Source organism: Artemia franciscana, chromosome 12 (genome assembly GCF_032884065.1).
Source record: "Artemia franciscana chromosome 12, ASM3288406v1, whole genome shotgun sequence".
In the NCBI taxonomy this organism is placed as follows: Eukaryota; Metazoa; Arthropoda; class Branchiopoda; order Anostraca; family Artemiidae; genus Artemia; species Artemia franciscana.
In genome coordinates, this window is record NC_088874.1 from 866,235 (window position 1) to 885,387 (window position 19,153).

The 19,153-nt window shown below is 33.5% G+C and overlaps 1 protein-coding gene across 1 annotated transcript in view; it reads right to left on the minus strand.

Annotated features, from left to right (window-relative positions):
* The window catches only part of LOC136033550 (histone-lysine N-methyltransferase Set2-like), a 178,614-nt gene that overhangs the window by 53,673 nt on the left and 105,788 nt on the right, over positions 1 to 19,153 (minus strand). The window contains exon 11 of the mRNA XM_065714296.1: positions 4,027 to 4,254. Coding sequence (XP_065570368.1) covers positions 4,027 to 4,254 — 228 coding nt within the window. The remainder of the gene's footprint in view (positions 1 to 4,026; positions 4,255 to 19,153) is intronic.

The window sequence follows — 19,153 nt, forward strand, 5'->3', positions numbered from 1 at the left end:
TCAACAGCATTGCCTTATTCATCTTCATTCATCTAAGAGCTTCAATAGCATTGCCTTATTCATCTTCATTCATCTAAGAGCTTCAATAGCATTGCCTTATTCATCTTCATTCATCTAAGAGCTTCAATAGCATTGCCTTATTCATCTTAATTCATCTAAGAGCTTCAACAGCATTGCTAATTCATCCAAGAGCTTCAACAGCATTGCCTTATTCAGCTTAATTCATCTAAGAGCTTCAACAGCATTGCTAATTCATCCAAGAGCTTCAACAGCATTGCCTTATTCATCTTCATTCATCTAAGAGCTTCAATAGCATTGCCTTATTCATCTTCATTCATCTAAGAGCTTCAATAGCATTGCCTTATTCATCTTCATTCATCTAAGAGCTTCAATAGCATTGCCTTATTCATCTTAATTCATCTAAGAGCTTCAACAGCATTGCTAATTCATCCGAGAGCTTCAACAGCATTGCCTTATTTAGCTTAGTTCATCTAAGGGCTTCAACAGCATTGCCTTATTCAGCTTAATTCATCTAAGAGCTTCAATAGCATTGCCTTATTCATCTTAATTCATCGAAGAGCTTCAACAGCATTGCTAATTCATCCGAGAGCTTCAACAGCATTGCCTTATTCAGCTTAATTCATCTAAGAGCTTCAACAGCATTGCCTTATTTAGCTTAATTCATCAAAGAGCTTCAATAGCCTAATCCATAGTTTTAAAGAATTTGGCTTCCCACTCCGATAGAATTCACAATGCACTATCCTATAGAGAGCGCTGGCTTTCTAATCAACAGCTTTCTAATCACAGTATTGACATACTAATCATTTTGGTCAGACCGGGATAACAAATCTTATTTTTACGAGTCACTGAACTTCCTTGATTTGAAAATTTCAAAACCCTCGATAAGTGAAGTTCATTGTTTTAGCTTCTCAATAGCTTAAATTGGGTAAATAAATTTGAACATTCAACCAATTATATATGTAGATGAAAATCAGGTCATAAGACATTCTTCAATATTTAGGTGACTAGCGGGAGTCGGAGAACCTATGAGTTTAATAAGAGAAAGTTACTTGCTCCTCATTTAACCTTTCTTGAACGATGATGAAGATTTTGTGTTCTGTAACAAATATTGGTGATGAATGAGTTTAACATTCTTGAAATAGTTTAAGAGCTTCGTTTCTTTGATCTTTTAGAAGGAGGGAGTGTGTAGAGTTTGGAGTATCAAAAGTTTTGAGCTATTTCAGAAAAGACACCATTAAGCCGCCCTCAGTGATATATATAAATACCTCAAAAGCAAAACAAGAATAAAAATCAAGACACCGTTTAAAATGGTTTTATGAAGTCCATCCATGGCTAAAAAATATAGCCTATCTAATAATTTGAATTGTATTAACATGACCAATACAGACTTGTCATAATGAGAAGGGAGTGTACTAAAAAGGTGATAAATTAAAGAAAACAGGATACAGTGTTTCAACTGACCAACTTGCTGAAGGGAGAAAACGAAGAAAGGAGCTTTTGTGGCTTAATTTCAAACTAAAAACATGTCAGCGAGAGTCCTGTGGTTCGACAGAGCTTGAAACTCCGGCTGGAGACAAAACAGTCCAATACTCGCAACAAAAAGAAAAACGGTCAAAAAAGCAAGAACGCAATGACGAATGTTTTGTTCTGTTCAGACCAGTGTTCGTTCTTCGTTTATACTGTGTATTTATCTTATTACTTTTTTTCTTTGATGAAATATTGGATCTATTGTTGAAACTATTCAGTAAGTTCGTTATCAAATATTATGACAACTAGCAATGTAAAACCAAGCGTTTGTCTTCACCGTTTTTTTCTCTTTTATTCAATTTTGTTTTCCTGTTTCTTATGTGGTCAAAATTTACCGTTCATACTTTTCTTCATTTTTTTTTTTTAGTGTTCCATGAAAAAAAGTCCAATCCAGAATGTTCATTACTACTGATTCGTCAGTCTTTTGGGATTTCTCCATTGTTTTTTCTTTTTTTCTTTTTGGGTTTTCCTTGCTCAATTTCTTTTTCTGCCTTTTTCTTTTTCTCTTTTCAAATGTTAGTTATCACACAAAAATGTTCAATACAAAGTTACTGCCCATCCTGCCTTATTCAACAAACCCACCCTGGGGTAGGTTTTGCACAAATTCATTTGTAGTGGCTATAAGCTTGTGAACATCTAACCTTGGTTCCAGAGATCTCTTCTCTCTCAGTGGGCATCTCTTCCGACTTCAGAAAAACCCTTGATATTTGGAGTACTATGAATACTAAGGTATGTCTTAATAATACAATCAATTCATGGTTTTCTCCATTGATGAGGATATATCCCAAAACTAAGGGGCTGCCAAGCGGGAGGACACTTCATCGGTCCTTCAACTTAACACTTAGGGCCTTTGTTCATCAATCGACCAGTTGAGGCGAACAGCTTGCGATGGGCTGCCTGACGTTAACGAGCTAAGTGAGACGTTTCTAGTCTCAAATGCGATTGACTCGATTAACTGATTTCTGCAGGAAATATCCGGATATAGGATGGAGTAACTAAATCGAAGGAAAATGGCAAGAGAAGAGTTTTTATGGGCGATTTTGACCTGAATTTTGACCTGATTTTGACCTGACCTGATTTGCCATCTCCAAAGACAGTAGAATATTTCTCAACCATGCTTGCCGCCAGCACTTACCAACAATTTGCATCCCGACCCGTGTCACTATAACTAGGGCTGATTCATAAAATTTTCACCTCACTTGAACTAGTGCAAAACTTTGTAATAGTAAATGATCTATCAGGTTATTTTCTTGTCCTCCCTGCTTATAGTTTCGGAAAGATGTTACGTGAGAAGGTCGTTATATCAGGCTCAGGTTCAAGGGCGCATCCAGGATCCTTTTTCAGGGGGATTGGGTTCAAACACAGCCCCCCCCCCCCGGCACGGCCTTGCTCGGGTTCCTTAAAATTTAGTCAAAATGAGACTCCCTCAGATTCAGGTTAACACAGAACTGAAGGGATATTTTTTAAACGAATAAGATTTCTGCCCACAGTTTGCCTCCTTTTACGGGTCTATTAAAATGGTCTTGTTGATCTATGTACTACGGCCCCCTGTGCTTCTAGGTCAAAAAACGCAATTTACTAAATACAGGATTAACCCAGGCCTTCTAAGAAGCTATAGAAGAAAATGATAACAAACAAGTCAGTAAAGTCTAGGTCGAATGCTTTTCGCGCTTGGTGTTTTGAACCTTATAGAAGCATTAGTAATTCGTGACTAGAATTTTTTTCCAGAATTTTCTAAATGTAGAAAGGATATTCTGAAAACTTGGCAACTGATCAATTCCGTCCTTAAGCCTTCATATTCACCTTTTGTGTGATCGGCCAAGGACCTTCAGCATTGGTGATCGGTCACTTCTTTGTTCAGAGTGACTTGAAAGCTCAAGAATTTTCAATCAAATCTCATTTTGCTACTGTTCGGGAAACAAATGCTTCTTCTATTAGCTCTACTCCTTTCACGCCCACTTTAAGTCGTTTCTTGGTTCATCTCGCAAGAACCCATTAGACCTAGAACCAGTTTCTGTGATGGAAATAACCAGTATTGTTAATAAGTAAACTGTTTAATATTTTTTGGTCCTAATTGTGTACTCATCATGTAGTTAAACTTATTCTTCCTTCAGTTTCACGTTTAATGAAACGGTTGGACGATAATTCGCCCTTCTTTTGTCTTTTGTGTGTGTTTTCCATGTCGTTATCTCTATCTCTTTCTCCCTCCCTCCCTCCGTCTCTCCCTCACTCCTTATCTTATCTTTTGCTTTATCTTTTTTGTAATTTTTATGGAGCCTCTATTGCTTATTCTAGCTGCAGAGGCACCCTGGAACTTAATAAATAACCGTTTTTATATATCTGATTCCTTTTTTGTTAATTAATTTTCTCTCTCTTTCGAAATAAAAAATTAAGTAACATTTCCATCTTTTTAACTGAAAAAAAAAAAAAAAACAGTATAGCCTATAAAAATTTATAAAAGACATTAGTAAACCTTACCTGTTTCAAGATTGAAAATCAGTGTTCCTGATGGATAATTTCCCTCATCAGGATCATAATCCATATTTTTAACAGGATAATTGGCCATCAAGAACTCAGCAATGCCCAAAGGCTGAGTGGGGTCAAGCTGATATCCAGTGTGAGATTCAATCATCATTCCTGTATCTGTATCATAGGAGAAACGACCAATTGTAGATGGATCATAGCCAGGGGGTAGATGCATATGTTCTATAAAATCAAAGACACAAATAGGATTGGCCACTTATAAAGTTGAAACTAAGTTATCAATGATCTCTTCGGTTCTCATAGGTCTACTCTTAAAGGGGTACTCCTAGGTCTTGTTCATAAAACGATTTTTTTTTTTCGAAATACCCTGTTTGATCAAATATTTTTAAACCAGTAAAAATACAAAAAAAGATGATTGTGTTTTGCTGGTGAGGGTTAACAAACCAAGAAAAACATCTTCTGATTTTCTGAACTGAATTTGAGGCCGAGGTTACAGTACTCATTCGACAGGAGGAACAGATCTCTAAAATACACTCAATAATCAGGCTTAGACCGAGGATATCATCAACAAGTTTGCCACCATAGTCAGTTCCTAATGGCTTCAATTGCCCAAATGTGTGTACTACAGAGCAATTTTCGGTGCTATAGTAAAAAAATTGACTGTAATAGCGCTAAAATAGCACCTTTATGTTATAGATGAGAACCCCGACCAACAACGCATGAACGTTGGTGCCATGAAGAATACAAGATGTGGGTCATCGCCCCACGTGCAAATGTGGGACACACTCCAGTTTCTCCCAAAATATAACTGTTAAACAAGGTAGAAGTAGCGCTGCCCTGTATGGCTCTAAAAGAATAAGAGTCTGTATTGTATGTACAACAGGAGGACCATTATTAGAATGAGGAGTCTTCATACGTATCTGACTTTAGCGGTTGAGGCCACAGTGTTAGTATATTAAGCTCCAAATGCGTACTTTTAAGGAGGCGGGGGGAGGGTCATGATATTTCCATGGCAGGAGGTGGGTACGAATGGAATTCTTTTAAAGGCTACTTTTTTTAAGTTCTTCAGTGAGAGTTGCCGCTCCCGTTGCGCACAGGTTTTTTTTTGTTGTGTGTCACGTCAATTATGATATTGTTGGTAAGGTATGAATTGTTAATAGGGTTCGATTAAGATATTCATTTTAATATTGCGTATGTTCGTTATGATATTGCTGTGTCAGTTATTTTTCTATTATCTTACAGTGTCATTGTCTATGTTTGCTTGAGGGTTACAAATAAAAAAACAAATAAATAGCCCAAATTTTCAAAGAAAATTTTCTATACTCAAGGTAACCTTCCATTTTATTTGTTCCTTGAAGCGCAATAACAGATCTTAGCTTATCCAAGTTAACTCCGAGTGCGTTCCATACTGTCAATTATAATTAACCAATTACCCCCGTCCTAAAACAACAAACAGCTACAAATTCAACCCTTTTTATACTCAAGATAAGCAAAAGAAGCTAACTTTTTAGATCTTTCTACATTTATAATACCAATCGGTACTTGTTAAATACAACGACCACAGTTTGTTTTCTCTCTGTAATAAACCGGTTTCGCTCTTGGAGATAATCAGCTTAGCCTGAGAAAGATAAACTACTATGTAGGTATACTTTAATTAGGTATTTAATATGTAGAAATAGTGTTTTGGTTAGGTTAGGTGTTTAATATAGTGCGTTCTCGGCAGCCTGCTTTCCATAATTCTCTGTTGTCGTTTCCATATTTTTATACTAAAGTATCATGTTTTCATCATATTTTAATACATTTCATTACGACTATCCTAACTTCACTTTTTGAGTGCGGTCACTGTAATTAACAAGTACCCATCAATTAATCAAATATTTGTGTTTTCTAGCCTTTTGGAAGCCAAATAATATCTAATTATATATGTTATCTCAAATGATAATAAACAGAATATCATTTATTACCATTATCATGAAAATTATTAACTAATAATATTTAACTAATTATCAGTTAATCAATTTTTAAATATCTTCTTGGACCGACCAGAGAGCTATTCTAATTGAACACAGTAACAATTTGTCCCTATAGATCTAAAATAGTCCCTGATGGACGGGTCCAGTTGACCGGAGAAGTTGTCAAAATGTTATGGGCTTCCTCGACCTAAACAAAATCATACACTATCATAACTAAAATAAATGTTATGAGGATGCTTTACTGATAAATATCAGTAAATGATGATAATACTGATAAATATAAGTTTTACTGATGATAAATAAATAAATATCTAATTCCGTAACTTTTTTTTAAATTGTCTTCATAAAGTATAGCGTTTCCTCAGACAATTTCTTGAAGATAAAGAACGATATTTTAGACATTTCTCAAGTGAGAATTATTTGTTAACTAAAAGAAAAAATGACCAATTTTATTTTTAATTAGTGCTTTTATTTTTATTTCCTTTATACTACCATAAAGCTTAGCTATTAGGACTTTGAGAAAAAAAATGAAGTTACTGAATGACTTAGAAATAAAAATTGATTTTAAAGCTATTTAGCCTACATAGAAATACTGCGCAAATCATTAAATTACAATAAAGTAGTATTGAAATTTTGCTTTTGTTTCAAGCTGTCTCATTCTTAGAAATCCTGGGCTACTCCTTGTTCGTTCTTAATAAGCAAAACAAAAACGACTTAAACGACAAGGAATTAATAATAAATATTAAATTCGTAATATTAAATTAAATTCATATTAAATTAATCGAAAAACATAAAGAAGGAAAGAACGCAGCGATTAAAAACCTGAAATTTAGACGAAAAAAAATTATTCTAGAAGTATCAATGGCTGTGGGAGGAAGAGTAGAACAAGTAGAGGTAGAAGAAGAACTCTACGTAAGACCAGAACAATAAATCAGAATGTATTTTTGTTCTGCTAAGGTACGTACGAGAAAACAAAGATAGAGAACATTCCTCCCTGTGGGAGGAAGAGTAGGACAAGTAAAGGTAGAAGAAGAACTCTACGTAAGACCAGAACAATAAATCAGAATGTATTTTTGCTCAGCTAAGGTACGTACGAGAAAACAAAGATAGAGAACATTCCTCCCTGTGGGAGGAAGAGTAGAACAAGTAGAGGTAGAAGAAGAACTCTACGTAAGACCAGAACAATAAATCAGAATGTATTTTTGTTCTGCTAAGGTACGTACGAGAAAACAAAGATAGAGAACATTCCTCCCTGTGGGAGGAAGAGTAGAACAAGTAGATGTAGAAGAAGAACTCTACGTAAGACCAGAACAATAAATCAGAATGTATTTTTGTTTAGCTAAGGTACGTACGAGAAAACAAAGATAGAGAACATTCCTCCCTGTGGGAGGAAGAGTAGAACAAGTAGAGGTAGAAGAAGAACTCTACGTAAGACCAGAACAATAAATCAGAATGTATTTTTGTTCAGCTAAGGTACGTACGAGAAAACAAAGATAGAGAACATTCCTCCCTGTGGGAGGAAGAGTAGAACAAGTAAAGGTAGAAGAAGAACTCTACGTAAGACCAGAACAATAAATCAGAATGTATTTTTGTTCAGCTAAGGTACGTACGAGAAAACAAAGATAGAGAACTTTCCTCCCTGTGGGAGGAAGAGTAGAACAAGTAGAGGTAGAAGAAGAACTCTACGTAAGACCAGAACAATAAATCAGAATGTATTTTGTTCAGCTAAGGTACGTCCGAGAAAACAAAGATAGAGAACATTCCTCCCTGTGGGAGGAAGAGTAGAACAAGTAGAGGTAGAAGAAGAACTCTACGTAAGACCAGAACAATAAACCAGAATGTATTTTTGTTCAGCTAAGGTACGTACGAGAAAACAAAGATAGAGAACATTCCTCCCTGTGGGAGGAAGTACAAGTAAAGGTAGAAGAAGAACTCTACGTAAGACCAGAACAATAAATCAGAATGTATTTTTGTTCAGCTAAGGTACGTACGAGAAAACAAAGATAGAGAACATTCCTCCCTGTGGGAAGAAGAGTAGAACAAGTAGAGGTAGAAGAAGAACTCTACGTAAGACCAGAACAATAAATCAGAATGTATTTTGTTCAGCTAAGGTACGTCCGAGAAAACAAAGATATATTACATAAGTCGAAACCTACCCTATGCTGGAAAAGTGACGACAGACAAATAACAGTTCGAATAGAGATAAATCCTTTTATTAGACAGTGAAAACAATGACAAAATCTCTAGATATTTTGATCAAACGTACAGTGATCGTCATCAGCAGATAAACTGATGGAGATCTGATTATCTGCTGAGGACGATAAGCACGATGATTTTGTTAGTGTTTTCACTGTCTATACAAGGATTCATCCCTATTTGACCTGTTATTTGTACATCATGGAAAGGCAGTGTGGTCTTTGAAAATACTTTAAGTGATTTCAGAAGTAAAACACGGCCCAAAAAACGCGAAAAATAAAGGAAAAATGGGATATAATTGTTTTTTTTTCGTGAAATGCTTGGGATGGTTTGTTTTAAATAAAATGCGTTGGATAAAATGAAGTTTTATTTTATCTAATGGTGAATCATAATACATTTTCGTACAATTTCGGATGTTATTGAAGAATAAAAAAGTGCAAATAAAGTCAAGAAAGATGAATAGAAGTAGTTTTAAAAGAAGTCTATGTAAGAGTATAATACTAAACTAATAATGCATTTTTTTAACTTTAGATCGAAGGATACAACAAAGGGATCCAAAAAAGGTTGAAGAAGATGAATAAAACAAGTAGAGAGAGAGGAAGAAGCTGCGTAAGAATAGAATACTAAAATCATCATGCTTTTTTCAACCTAGGATAGTACAAGAGCATAAAGAGATTCAAAGTCGAGGAAGAAGAGTATAAGAATAACACGTAGACTAAGAGTAGAATACTCTTACGTAGAACACGTCTACGTAAGAGTAGAATACTAACATCCTGGAGCTTTTTTGTTCGACTTAGGATGATTTGTGAGAAGAAAGGGATTCAAGCAAATCAGTAAAAGAAGAGTGGAAGAAGTAAATGAGAAGACGAGTAGAATACAAAAATTACTTAGGATCGCCATGACAGAACAAAGGATCCAAATAAGGCTAAGGAAGAAGAGTAGAAAAGTTACACGTAGAAGATTAGAGTCTATGTGAGAGGAGAATACTAAAATCACAGCGCATTTTAATTCAACTTAGGATCGTGTGTGAGAAGAAAGGGGTTCAAGCAAAGCAGTAAAAGAAGAGTAGAAGAAGCAGACGAAAGAGAAGAGGAAGCAGAGCAGGATACAAAAATTACTTAGAATAGCATGACAGAACCAAGGGATCCAAATAAGGCTGAGGAACAAGAATAAAGGAATTATGCATGGGAAAGTAGAGTCTACGTCAGAGTAAAATACTAAAATCATAGCACATTTTTGTTCAACTTAGGATCGTATGTGAGAAGAAAGGGATCCAAGCAAAGAAGCAAAAGGAGAGTAGAAGAAGCAGGCGAAGAGGAAGAAAAAGGAACAAAGAATACGAAAATTACTCAGGATTGCGTGACGGAACAATGGATCCAAATAAGGCTGAGGAAGAAGAGTAGAAGAATTACTCGTAGGAGAGTAGAATACTAAATCACACAGCATTTTTGTTCAATTTAGGATCGTGTGTGAGAAGAAAGGGATCCAAAAGAAGCAGTAAAAGAAAGAGTAGAAGAAACAGACGAAGAAGAAGAGGAAGAAGAGTAAAATACAGAAATTCCTTAGAATCGCATGACAGAACGAAGGGATCCAAATACGGCTGAGGAAGAACAGTAGAAGCATTAGACGTGGGAGAGTAGAGTCTACATAAGAGTAGAATACTAAAATCATAGCACTAAATCATAGCAGTAAAAGAAGAGTAGAAGAAGCAGACGAAGAAGAAGAGGAACAAGAGTAGAATACAAAAATTACTTAGGATCGCATAACAAAACAGAGGAACCCAAAAAAGGCTGAAAAAGAAGAGTAGAAGAATTACACGTGGGAGAGTAGAGTCTACGTAAGAACAGAATACAAAAATCATAGCACATTTTTGTTCAACTTAGGGTCATGTGTGAGAAGAAAGGGGTCCAAGCAAAGCAGTAAAAGAAGAGAAGAAGAAGCAGACAAAGAAGAAGAGGAAAAATACAAAATTACTTAGGATCGCATAAGAGAACCAAGGGATGAAAATAAGGCTGAGGAAGAAGAGTAGAAAAATTACACATGAAAGAGTCGTGTGTGAGAAGATAGGGATCCAAGCAAAGCAGTAAAACAAGAGCAGAAGAAGCAGGCGAAGAAGAAGAGAAAAGAGCGTAGAATACAAAAATTAATCAGGATTGCATGACGGAACAAAGGATCCAAATAAGGCTGAGGAAGAAGAGCGGAAAAATTACACGTAGGAGAGTAGAATCTCCGTAAGAGTAGAATACTAAAATCACACAGCATTTTTGTTCAATTTAGGATCGTGTGTGAGAAGAAAGGGATCCAAGAAAAGCAGTAAAAAAAGAATAGAAGAGGCAGACGAAGAAGAAGAGGAAGAAGAGTAAAATACAGGAATTCCTTAGAATCGCATGACAGAACGAAGGGATCCAAATACGGCTGAGGAAGAACAGTAGAAGCATTAGACGTGGGAGAGTAGAGTCTACATAAGAGTAGAATACTAAAATCATAGCACTTTTTTGTTCAACTTAGGGTCATGTATGAGAAGAAAGGGGTCCAGGAAAAGCAACAAAAGAAGAGTAGAAGAAGCAGACGAAGAACAAGAGGAAGAAGAGGAGGAGGACACAAAAATGTACTTAAAATCATAAGACAGATACAAGATATCCAAATAAGGCTAAAGAAGAAGAGTAGAATAATTACACATGAAAGAGTAGAGTCTATGTAAGAGTAGAATACTAAAATCATAGCGCATTTTTTTCAACTTAGGATCGTGTGTGAGAAGAAAGGGATCCAAGCAAAGCAGTAAAAGAAGAGTATAAAAAGCAGGCAAAGAAGAAGAGAAAGGAGCGTAGAATACAAAAATTACTCAGGATTGCATGATGGAACAAAGGATCCAAATAAGTCTGAGGAAGAAGAGTAGAAGAATTACACGTAGGAAAGCGGAGTCTACGTAAGAGTAGAATACTAAAATCAAAGCGCATTTTTGTTCAATTCAAGATCGTGTGTGAGAAGAAAGGGATCCTAGCAAAGCAGTAAAAGAAGAGTAGAAGAAGAATACGAACAAGAAGGTTGGAAAACAAAATTACTTAGGATCGCATGACTGAACAAAGGGTTCCAAATAAGGCTGAGGAAGAAGAGTAGATGAATTACAAGTAGAAAAGTAGAGTAAATGTAAGAATAGAATGCTAAAATCGTAGCGCATTTATGTTCAACTTAGGATGGTGTGTGACAAGAAATGGATCCAAGCAAACCAGTGAAAGAAGAGCAGAAGAAGCAGACGAAGAAGAAGAGTAGAATACAAAAACTAATAATGATCGCATGACAGAACAAAAAGATTCAAACAAGGCTGAGTAAGAAGAGTAGAAGATGTAGAGGTAGAAGAAGAAGTCTAGTATAGGCCAGAATACTAAAATCATGATGTAATTTTGTTCAACTTAGGATCGTGTGTGAGAAGAAAGGGATCCAACCAAACCAATAAAAGAAGAGCAGAAAAAGCAGACGAAGAAGAAGAGGGAGAAGAGGAGAATACAAATATTAGTTAGGATCACATGACAGAACAAAGAGAGGCTGGGGATGAAGAAGAGAAGAAGCAGAGGTAAGAAGCTGAAGTCTAGGATAGGTCAAAATAATACAATCATGATGTAATTTTGTCCAACTTAGGATCGCGTGTGAGAAGAAAGGGATCGAAGCAAACCAGCAAAAGAAGAGCAGATGAAGCAGACGAAAAAGAACAGGAAGAAGAGCAGAATACAAAAAATATTTAGGATCGCATGACAGAACAAAAGGATCCAAATAAGGCTGCGGAAGAAGACGAGGAGAAGTAGAGGTAGAAGAAAAAGTCTGGGATAGGTCAGAATACTATAATAATGATGTAACTATTCAACTTACGATCGTGTATGAGAAGAAAGGGATCCAAGCAAACCAGTAAAAGAAGAGCAGAAGAAGCAGACGAAGAAAAAGAGGAAGAAGAGTAGAACACAAAAATTACTTAGGATTGCAGGACAGAACAAAGGGATCCAGATAAGGCTGAGGAAGAAGAGTAGAAGAATTATACATGGGAGAGTAGAGTCTACGCAAGAATAGAATACTGAAATCATAGCGCATGTTTGTTGAACTTAGGATCGTGTGTGATCAAGAACAGAGGAACCCAAAAAAATGTGAGGAAGAAGAGTAGGAGAATTAGAGGTAGAAGAAGTCAACATAAGAGAGTAACAATAAATCAAAATGTATTTCTATTCAATTTAGGTTTGTGTGGGAGATAAAAAAGATCCAAACAAAGTCGAGGCTTAGCCTATTTTGGACAAAAAACATGACAACAGTTAAGCACGACACGCAAATAGAAGGAATTAAGAAAGAAGAGGGTACGCTTGACTTTTTCAGGAAATCCTTGAAGATGTATGTGTTAAAAAGCAAACATATTACGGAATTGAAATAGCAATAAAAAGCAGTTTGTTAAGCCTTTGATATTTCACTTTTGTCATTTGAAATTAGTGATTAGTTGAAATTAAGTATAGACTTACTTCTTCTATATTACCCTATATAGAAAGGAGGTGTGGTCATTTTTTTTGAAACGGACGTCCTGGAGGAAAAAAAATTGCCAAAAAAGGAAAACGTATATAGACGGTATCAAGTAGCATCTTATGGTGATAACATCGTTGAGCATTTAAGATTATAGAATATTTAATTAAAGATAATAGAATAGAGAATATTTAATTAAATATTTAATATTTAAGAAAAGATAAGATAATAGAACATGATATGTGGTCATTTAAGATAATCTTCAATGCAAAAAATTAACTCTCACAAATTCATAATATTGAGTAAAAACAAAAGAAATATTGAGTAAAAACAAAGAGAGGCTGGGGATGAAGAAGAGAAAAAGCAGAGGTAAGAAGCTGAAGTCTAGGATAGGTCAAAATAATACAATCATGATGTAATTTTGTCCAACTTAGGATCGCGTGTGAGAAGAAAGGGATCGAAGCAAACCAGCAAAAGAAGAGCAGATGAAGCAGACGAAGAAGAACAGGAAGAAGAGCAGAATACAAAAAATATTTAGGATCGCATGACAGAACAAAAGGATCCAAATAAGGCTGCGGAAGAAGACGAGGAGAAGTAGAGGTAGAAGAAAAAGTCTGGGATAGGTCAGAATACTATAATAATGATGTAACTATTCAACTTACGATCGTGTATGAGAAGAAAGGGATCCAAGCAAACCAGTAAAAGAAGAGCAGAAGAAGCAGACGAAGAAAAAGAGGAAGAAGAGTAGAACACAAAAATTACTTAGGATTGCAGGACAGAACAAAGGGATCCAAATAAGGCTGAGGAAGAAGAGTAGAAGAATTATACATGGGAGAGTAGAGCCTACGCAAGAATAGAATACTGAAATCATAGCGCATGTTTGTTGAACTTAGGATCGTGTGTGATCAAGAACAAAGGAACCCAAAAAAATGTGAGGAAGAAGGGTAGGAGAATTAGAGGTAGAAGAAGTCAACATAAGAGAGTAACAATAAATCAAAATGTATTTCTATTCAATTTAGGTTTGTGTGGGAGATAAAAAAGATCCAAACAAAGTCGAGGCTTAGCCTATTTTGGACAAAAGACATGACAACAGTTAAGCACGACACGCAAATAGAAGGAATTAAGAAAGAAGAGGGCACGCTTGACTTTTTCAGGAAATCCTTGAAGATGTATGTGTTAAAAAGCAAACATATTACGGAATTGAAATAGCAATAAAAAGCAGGTTGTTAAGCCTTTGATATTTCACTTTTGTCATTTGAAATTAGCGATTAGTTGAAATTAAGTATAGACTTACTTCTTCTATATTACCCTATATTGAAAGGAGGTGTGATCATTTTTTTTTGAAACGGACGTCCTGGAGGAAAAAAAATTGCCAAAAAAGGGATACGTATATAGAAGGTATCAAGTAGCATCTTATGGTGATAACATCGTTGAGCATTTAAGATTATAGAATATTTAATTAAAGATAATAGAATAGAGAATATTTAATTAAATATTTAATATTTAAGAAAAGATAAGATAATAGAACATGATATGTGGTCATTTAAGATAATCTTTAATGCAAAAAATTAACTCTCACAAATTCATAATATTGAGTAAAAACAAAAGAAATATAAAAAAAAGACCACAAACGTAGAAGAAGAGATAAAAAATTCTGCGACTTGAAAAAAAAACACACAAGTTTGTCATCTGAGCCCCTTCTTGGAAAATTGATCATAAAACTAAATAAATAATTAAACATGCCTTGTTATTCTACTTCTCCGTCTTATCCAATTATCTAGTGATATCTTAACATTTATTTCAATTAAAGTCTAGCTCTGGAAATAATATGTTAATGGAATTTGTTTTCAATTTGAAAAATAACATTTTTCGTCAGAGCCAAAACTGCCATCCCGATAAAAACTAAGTTTTTTTCGAATCAAACTTACTAGGGTTTGAACTTGAAAGAGAATTTGTTTTGAATTCCAACGGAAAGAGGGAAGAATTAATAAAGTCGTTAAATTACCATTGAGCTAAGGATGCAGATAATAAAAGAAAAATTTTATACCAATCCCCATTTTTCTACCTGATTTACACTCGAATGGTTTTACTTAAGCGACATAGTAAGAGATAGGGGAAATCACAAAATATTGACAAAAAGTGCTTAATACAATATCGATATCTTACAAAAGATAATTTCAGCTTTTTTCAATTTTTATCTGCTCTTTATTTTTGTTATTTTAAAGTAATTTTATATTATCATTATTGGCATAGTTTTTGTACTCTTTAATAGTAGGCATGTTCCCTAATGAGTTTTTATCAATGAGTAATTAATTTCATTCAGTAGTTGAAACATTGTGTTGCTAGTCATGGACGGAGAAGCCGCCCATTGATATTCCACTTTTATATTGTAGCAATAGCCTTATAATTGTGAACAAACAACTCAAAAACCCTAAAAAAACTTTTTTTTTTATGTATATGTATTTTCTTATAGGATTAATATCGCAATTTTGGCCTCACAGTTTAATTCTTCAATTAAAACTTTAAATCTTCAATAAAAACTTTAAGTCTTCAATACAAACTTAAGTCTTCAATACAAACTTTAAGTCTTCAATACAAACTTTACGTCTTCAATACAAACTTTAAGTTTCCAATACAAACTTTAAGTCTTAAATGTAGACTTTAAGTCTTCAATACAAACTTAAGTCTTCAATACAAACTTTAAGTCTTCAATACAAACGTTACGTCTTCAATACAAACATTATGTCTTCAATACAAACTTTAAGTCTCCAATACAAACTTTAAGTCTTAAATGCAGACTTTAAGTCTTCAATACAAACTTAAGCCTTCAATACAAACTTTAAGTCTTAAATGCAGACTTTAAGTCTTCAATACAAACTTAAGTCTTCAATACAAACTTTAAGTCTTCCATACAAACTTTACGTCTTCAATACAAACTTTAAGTCTCCAATACAAACTTTAAGTCTTAAATGCAAACTTTAAGTCTTCAATACAAACTTTACGTCTTCAATAAAAACTTTGCTAGGAATTATATTCAATTTCTGAAACGTCTAATACGTCTGTATTTATTTAGGACAGTCACAGTAGCCTTATCTTAATGACTGTTATCAGTGTTGCCATATCGAGCCGTTAAAACCAATAACAAAATTAATTAGTTAAATTTAGCAATACTTCTCGTCCCGAAAATTTAAATATATTAATGTTATTTAATAGTTGACAAACTGTGTTACTAGTCGTGGTGAGAGAAGTCACACAATGATATTCCGCTTATATATTGCAATATTAGCCTTGTAATAGTAATCAAATACCTCAAAAGTATATGGTTTTGCAAGTTCCCAATTAACCAATTAAAACAATCACGATTCATTTTCACCATCCTTGGTACTTAGATCGATTTAATGATTAATAGTTAATAATTTAGCACCACTCGTCAGATAGTTTCAGAACCACCATGAGTCGAAGGACAAACAATATATGGGGCGAACCCTGTACAAGTGATATTGGGGCAAAAGCGGTTATTTTGGAGGGGAGACGAGTTAAAGGGCTTCGATTGAAGTCCTCGGGTCACAGATATATAAGTTCCTTGCATGATTCTGATTTTCAAGAAGGTATGATGTATCCAAGATTTTTTTTTTTTTTTTTTTTTTTTTTAGCGTGCACTTAACATGTTTTAATTGCACATGTATATATTAAAGTAGTAGCATCAGATTATTCAATCAGCAACCTTAGATATCTTTATAAACCACTACTGGTGGAAATCAGACTTCATTTTTAAAGATGTAAATAGTTTATACAATGGTGACAAGGGTGTAATGTATTGGGGAGGGGTGAGTGTCCCTAGATTTTGAAAAATACTGTTTCTGTACTTCCATTGAAAAACACTTTTTTTCATATTTTCATTTAAAAAAGAGCAAAAACAAAACTACTGTATGAAAAACACCAGATTTTGCAAAATATATTTTTTTTTGCTTAAACTGAAAAACACTCCTTTTCGTATTTTCATTTTAAAAAAGAGAAAAAACAACAATGCTGCATGAAAAACACCCGGATTTTGAAAACTACATTTTTTATACTTAAACTGAAAACCCATTTTTTGTATTTTCATTTAAAAAAGGGAAAAAACAACAATACTGCATGAAAAACATATTTTTCTTCGTATTTTCATTTAAAAATAGGGAAAAAACAACAAAACTACGTTAAAACACTCAGATTTTGAAAAAAACATTTTTTATAATTGCATTGAAAATGCACTCTTTTCGAATTTTCATTTTTTTTTTTTTAAAGCAAAAAAAGACAACAAAACTGTATGAAAAACAGTCAGATTTTGAAGAATACATTTTGCCTCTTCCTTATATTTAGGTGAATTGGTATCTCTAAGTGCATGAAAGACTTTAGAAGCAACAATATACATATATGTATGTATATATATATATATATATATATATATATATATATATATATATATATATATATATATATATATATATATATATATATATATATATATATATATATATATATATATATATATATATATATATATATATATATATATATATATATATATATATATATATATATATATATATATATATATATATATATATATATATATATATATATATATATATATATATATATATATATATATATATATATATATATATATATATATATATATATATATATATATATATATATATATATATATATATATATATATATATATATATATATATATATATATATATATATATATATATATATATATATATATATATATATATATATATATATATATATATATATATATATATATATATATATATATATATATATATATATATATATAATATATATAAATATATATAAATATACATACATATATATATATATATATATATATATATATATATATATATATATATATATATATATATATAAAATCTATGCATGTTTATATAATATCACCCTTTAATCTGGGCAAGTTTGATCGATTCGCGAAAAAAAAGAAAGAAAAAATACATTGCTGTTGGCTAACAGCAACAAAGTTGAAATCAGGCAAAATAGAGACGATTTTGCAGTAATAGGAAAAAACTGTTTTCCTTAGGGATTGTGTGTCGAGAGAGATCCTGACAAGTTGAGATCTTATCTGAAATTGGATTTGGCACACTGTCAAATGTCCCTAACAACAACCAGATGGGATAAATTAAATCCCATCTCGGGAGACCTATTGCTTGGCAAAAAGTGACCTTTATTCATAGATCTTCCCGAACAACTTTGACAAGATACAAACTTTTCCTTTAAGCGGAAAGTCTCTTTGGCGTCTTTCCAAAAACTTCGCTTGCAGTAGAATGACTATTCAAGCGGCAGAAATTTATCGTATACACTTAAACAAATGTCCTAATATAGAAAAGCTCATATTAGTCTCTATTATTTGCTAATCAGGATTTCGAAGTCAGTGAGCTTCAAATGAGGGGGATTCACGGTCCTAATTTAAACCAAATCAAACAATGGATCTTTTTATACTAGAGCCAATTGCAGAATTGTCTCGGAATCATGTGAATGAGTAAAGACTTAAAAAAAGACCTGGCTAAGGACTTGCCTTGGAACAACACCGTAATTATATCATGGGAGGGCTGAAGACCCGAGCACCACCCAAGTGAAGTAAGGGCAGAAGGCCTTAGTTACCAGCTTAAGGGGGTGAAACGAGCAGAGAGAGACAACAAAAAATGAAGACTGAGAGTTCGTTGGCCACAGAACGGAAAGAAGAAGACATTTGTGAAGGCAGAAAACTGCAGACCGCTTGAGAGAGCCAAGAGTCCTAACTGCCACCCTATCTAGCAGGAAAGGCAACTAAAGCTCAGAAAAAAAGGCTTAAAAACTGAAAACTGAAAACTGGTTGGCTAAAAACTGAAGAATATTTATAATTGTGGGCAAGTTATAGTGTCTGTCCACCCATCAAGTGGATTTGCAGCTAAACTAAAAAAGCCACAAACGTTACATTTTGTCACAATAATTTTGGAACATGCGAACAGAAACGACCGCAAAATATCCAACAACCAAAATTTTAAAGAAAAAACAGGAAACATGACTAAAAATGACTATTATACAAAAATGTTTTTGCATTAAAACCATTTTCAAAAAACAGCAATTGTATGTATAGTTACTTTATTTTAATAAGGAAATACAATAGCGAAGCTTCTTTTTCGCACAAAAAAAAGAAAAGATTATAAGTTTAGTAGGGTCAATAGAAAGGCATCTGTATCAACACGCGCCAAAAGCCAGAATGAAAAGACCCCGAAAATAGTCAGAACGAAACGACCTCGAACAAAAATTAAAGTAAAATAGACGCAAAAAATAAGAGCCTTTACAAAAATCAAATTAAAATTAGAAACTAAATTTAAAAAGCCCCAATAAGAATCAAGATAAATTTTCGGATTTTAATTTAAATTCAC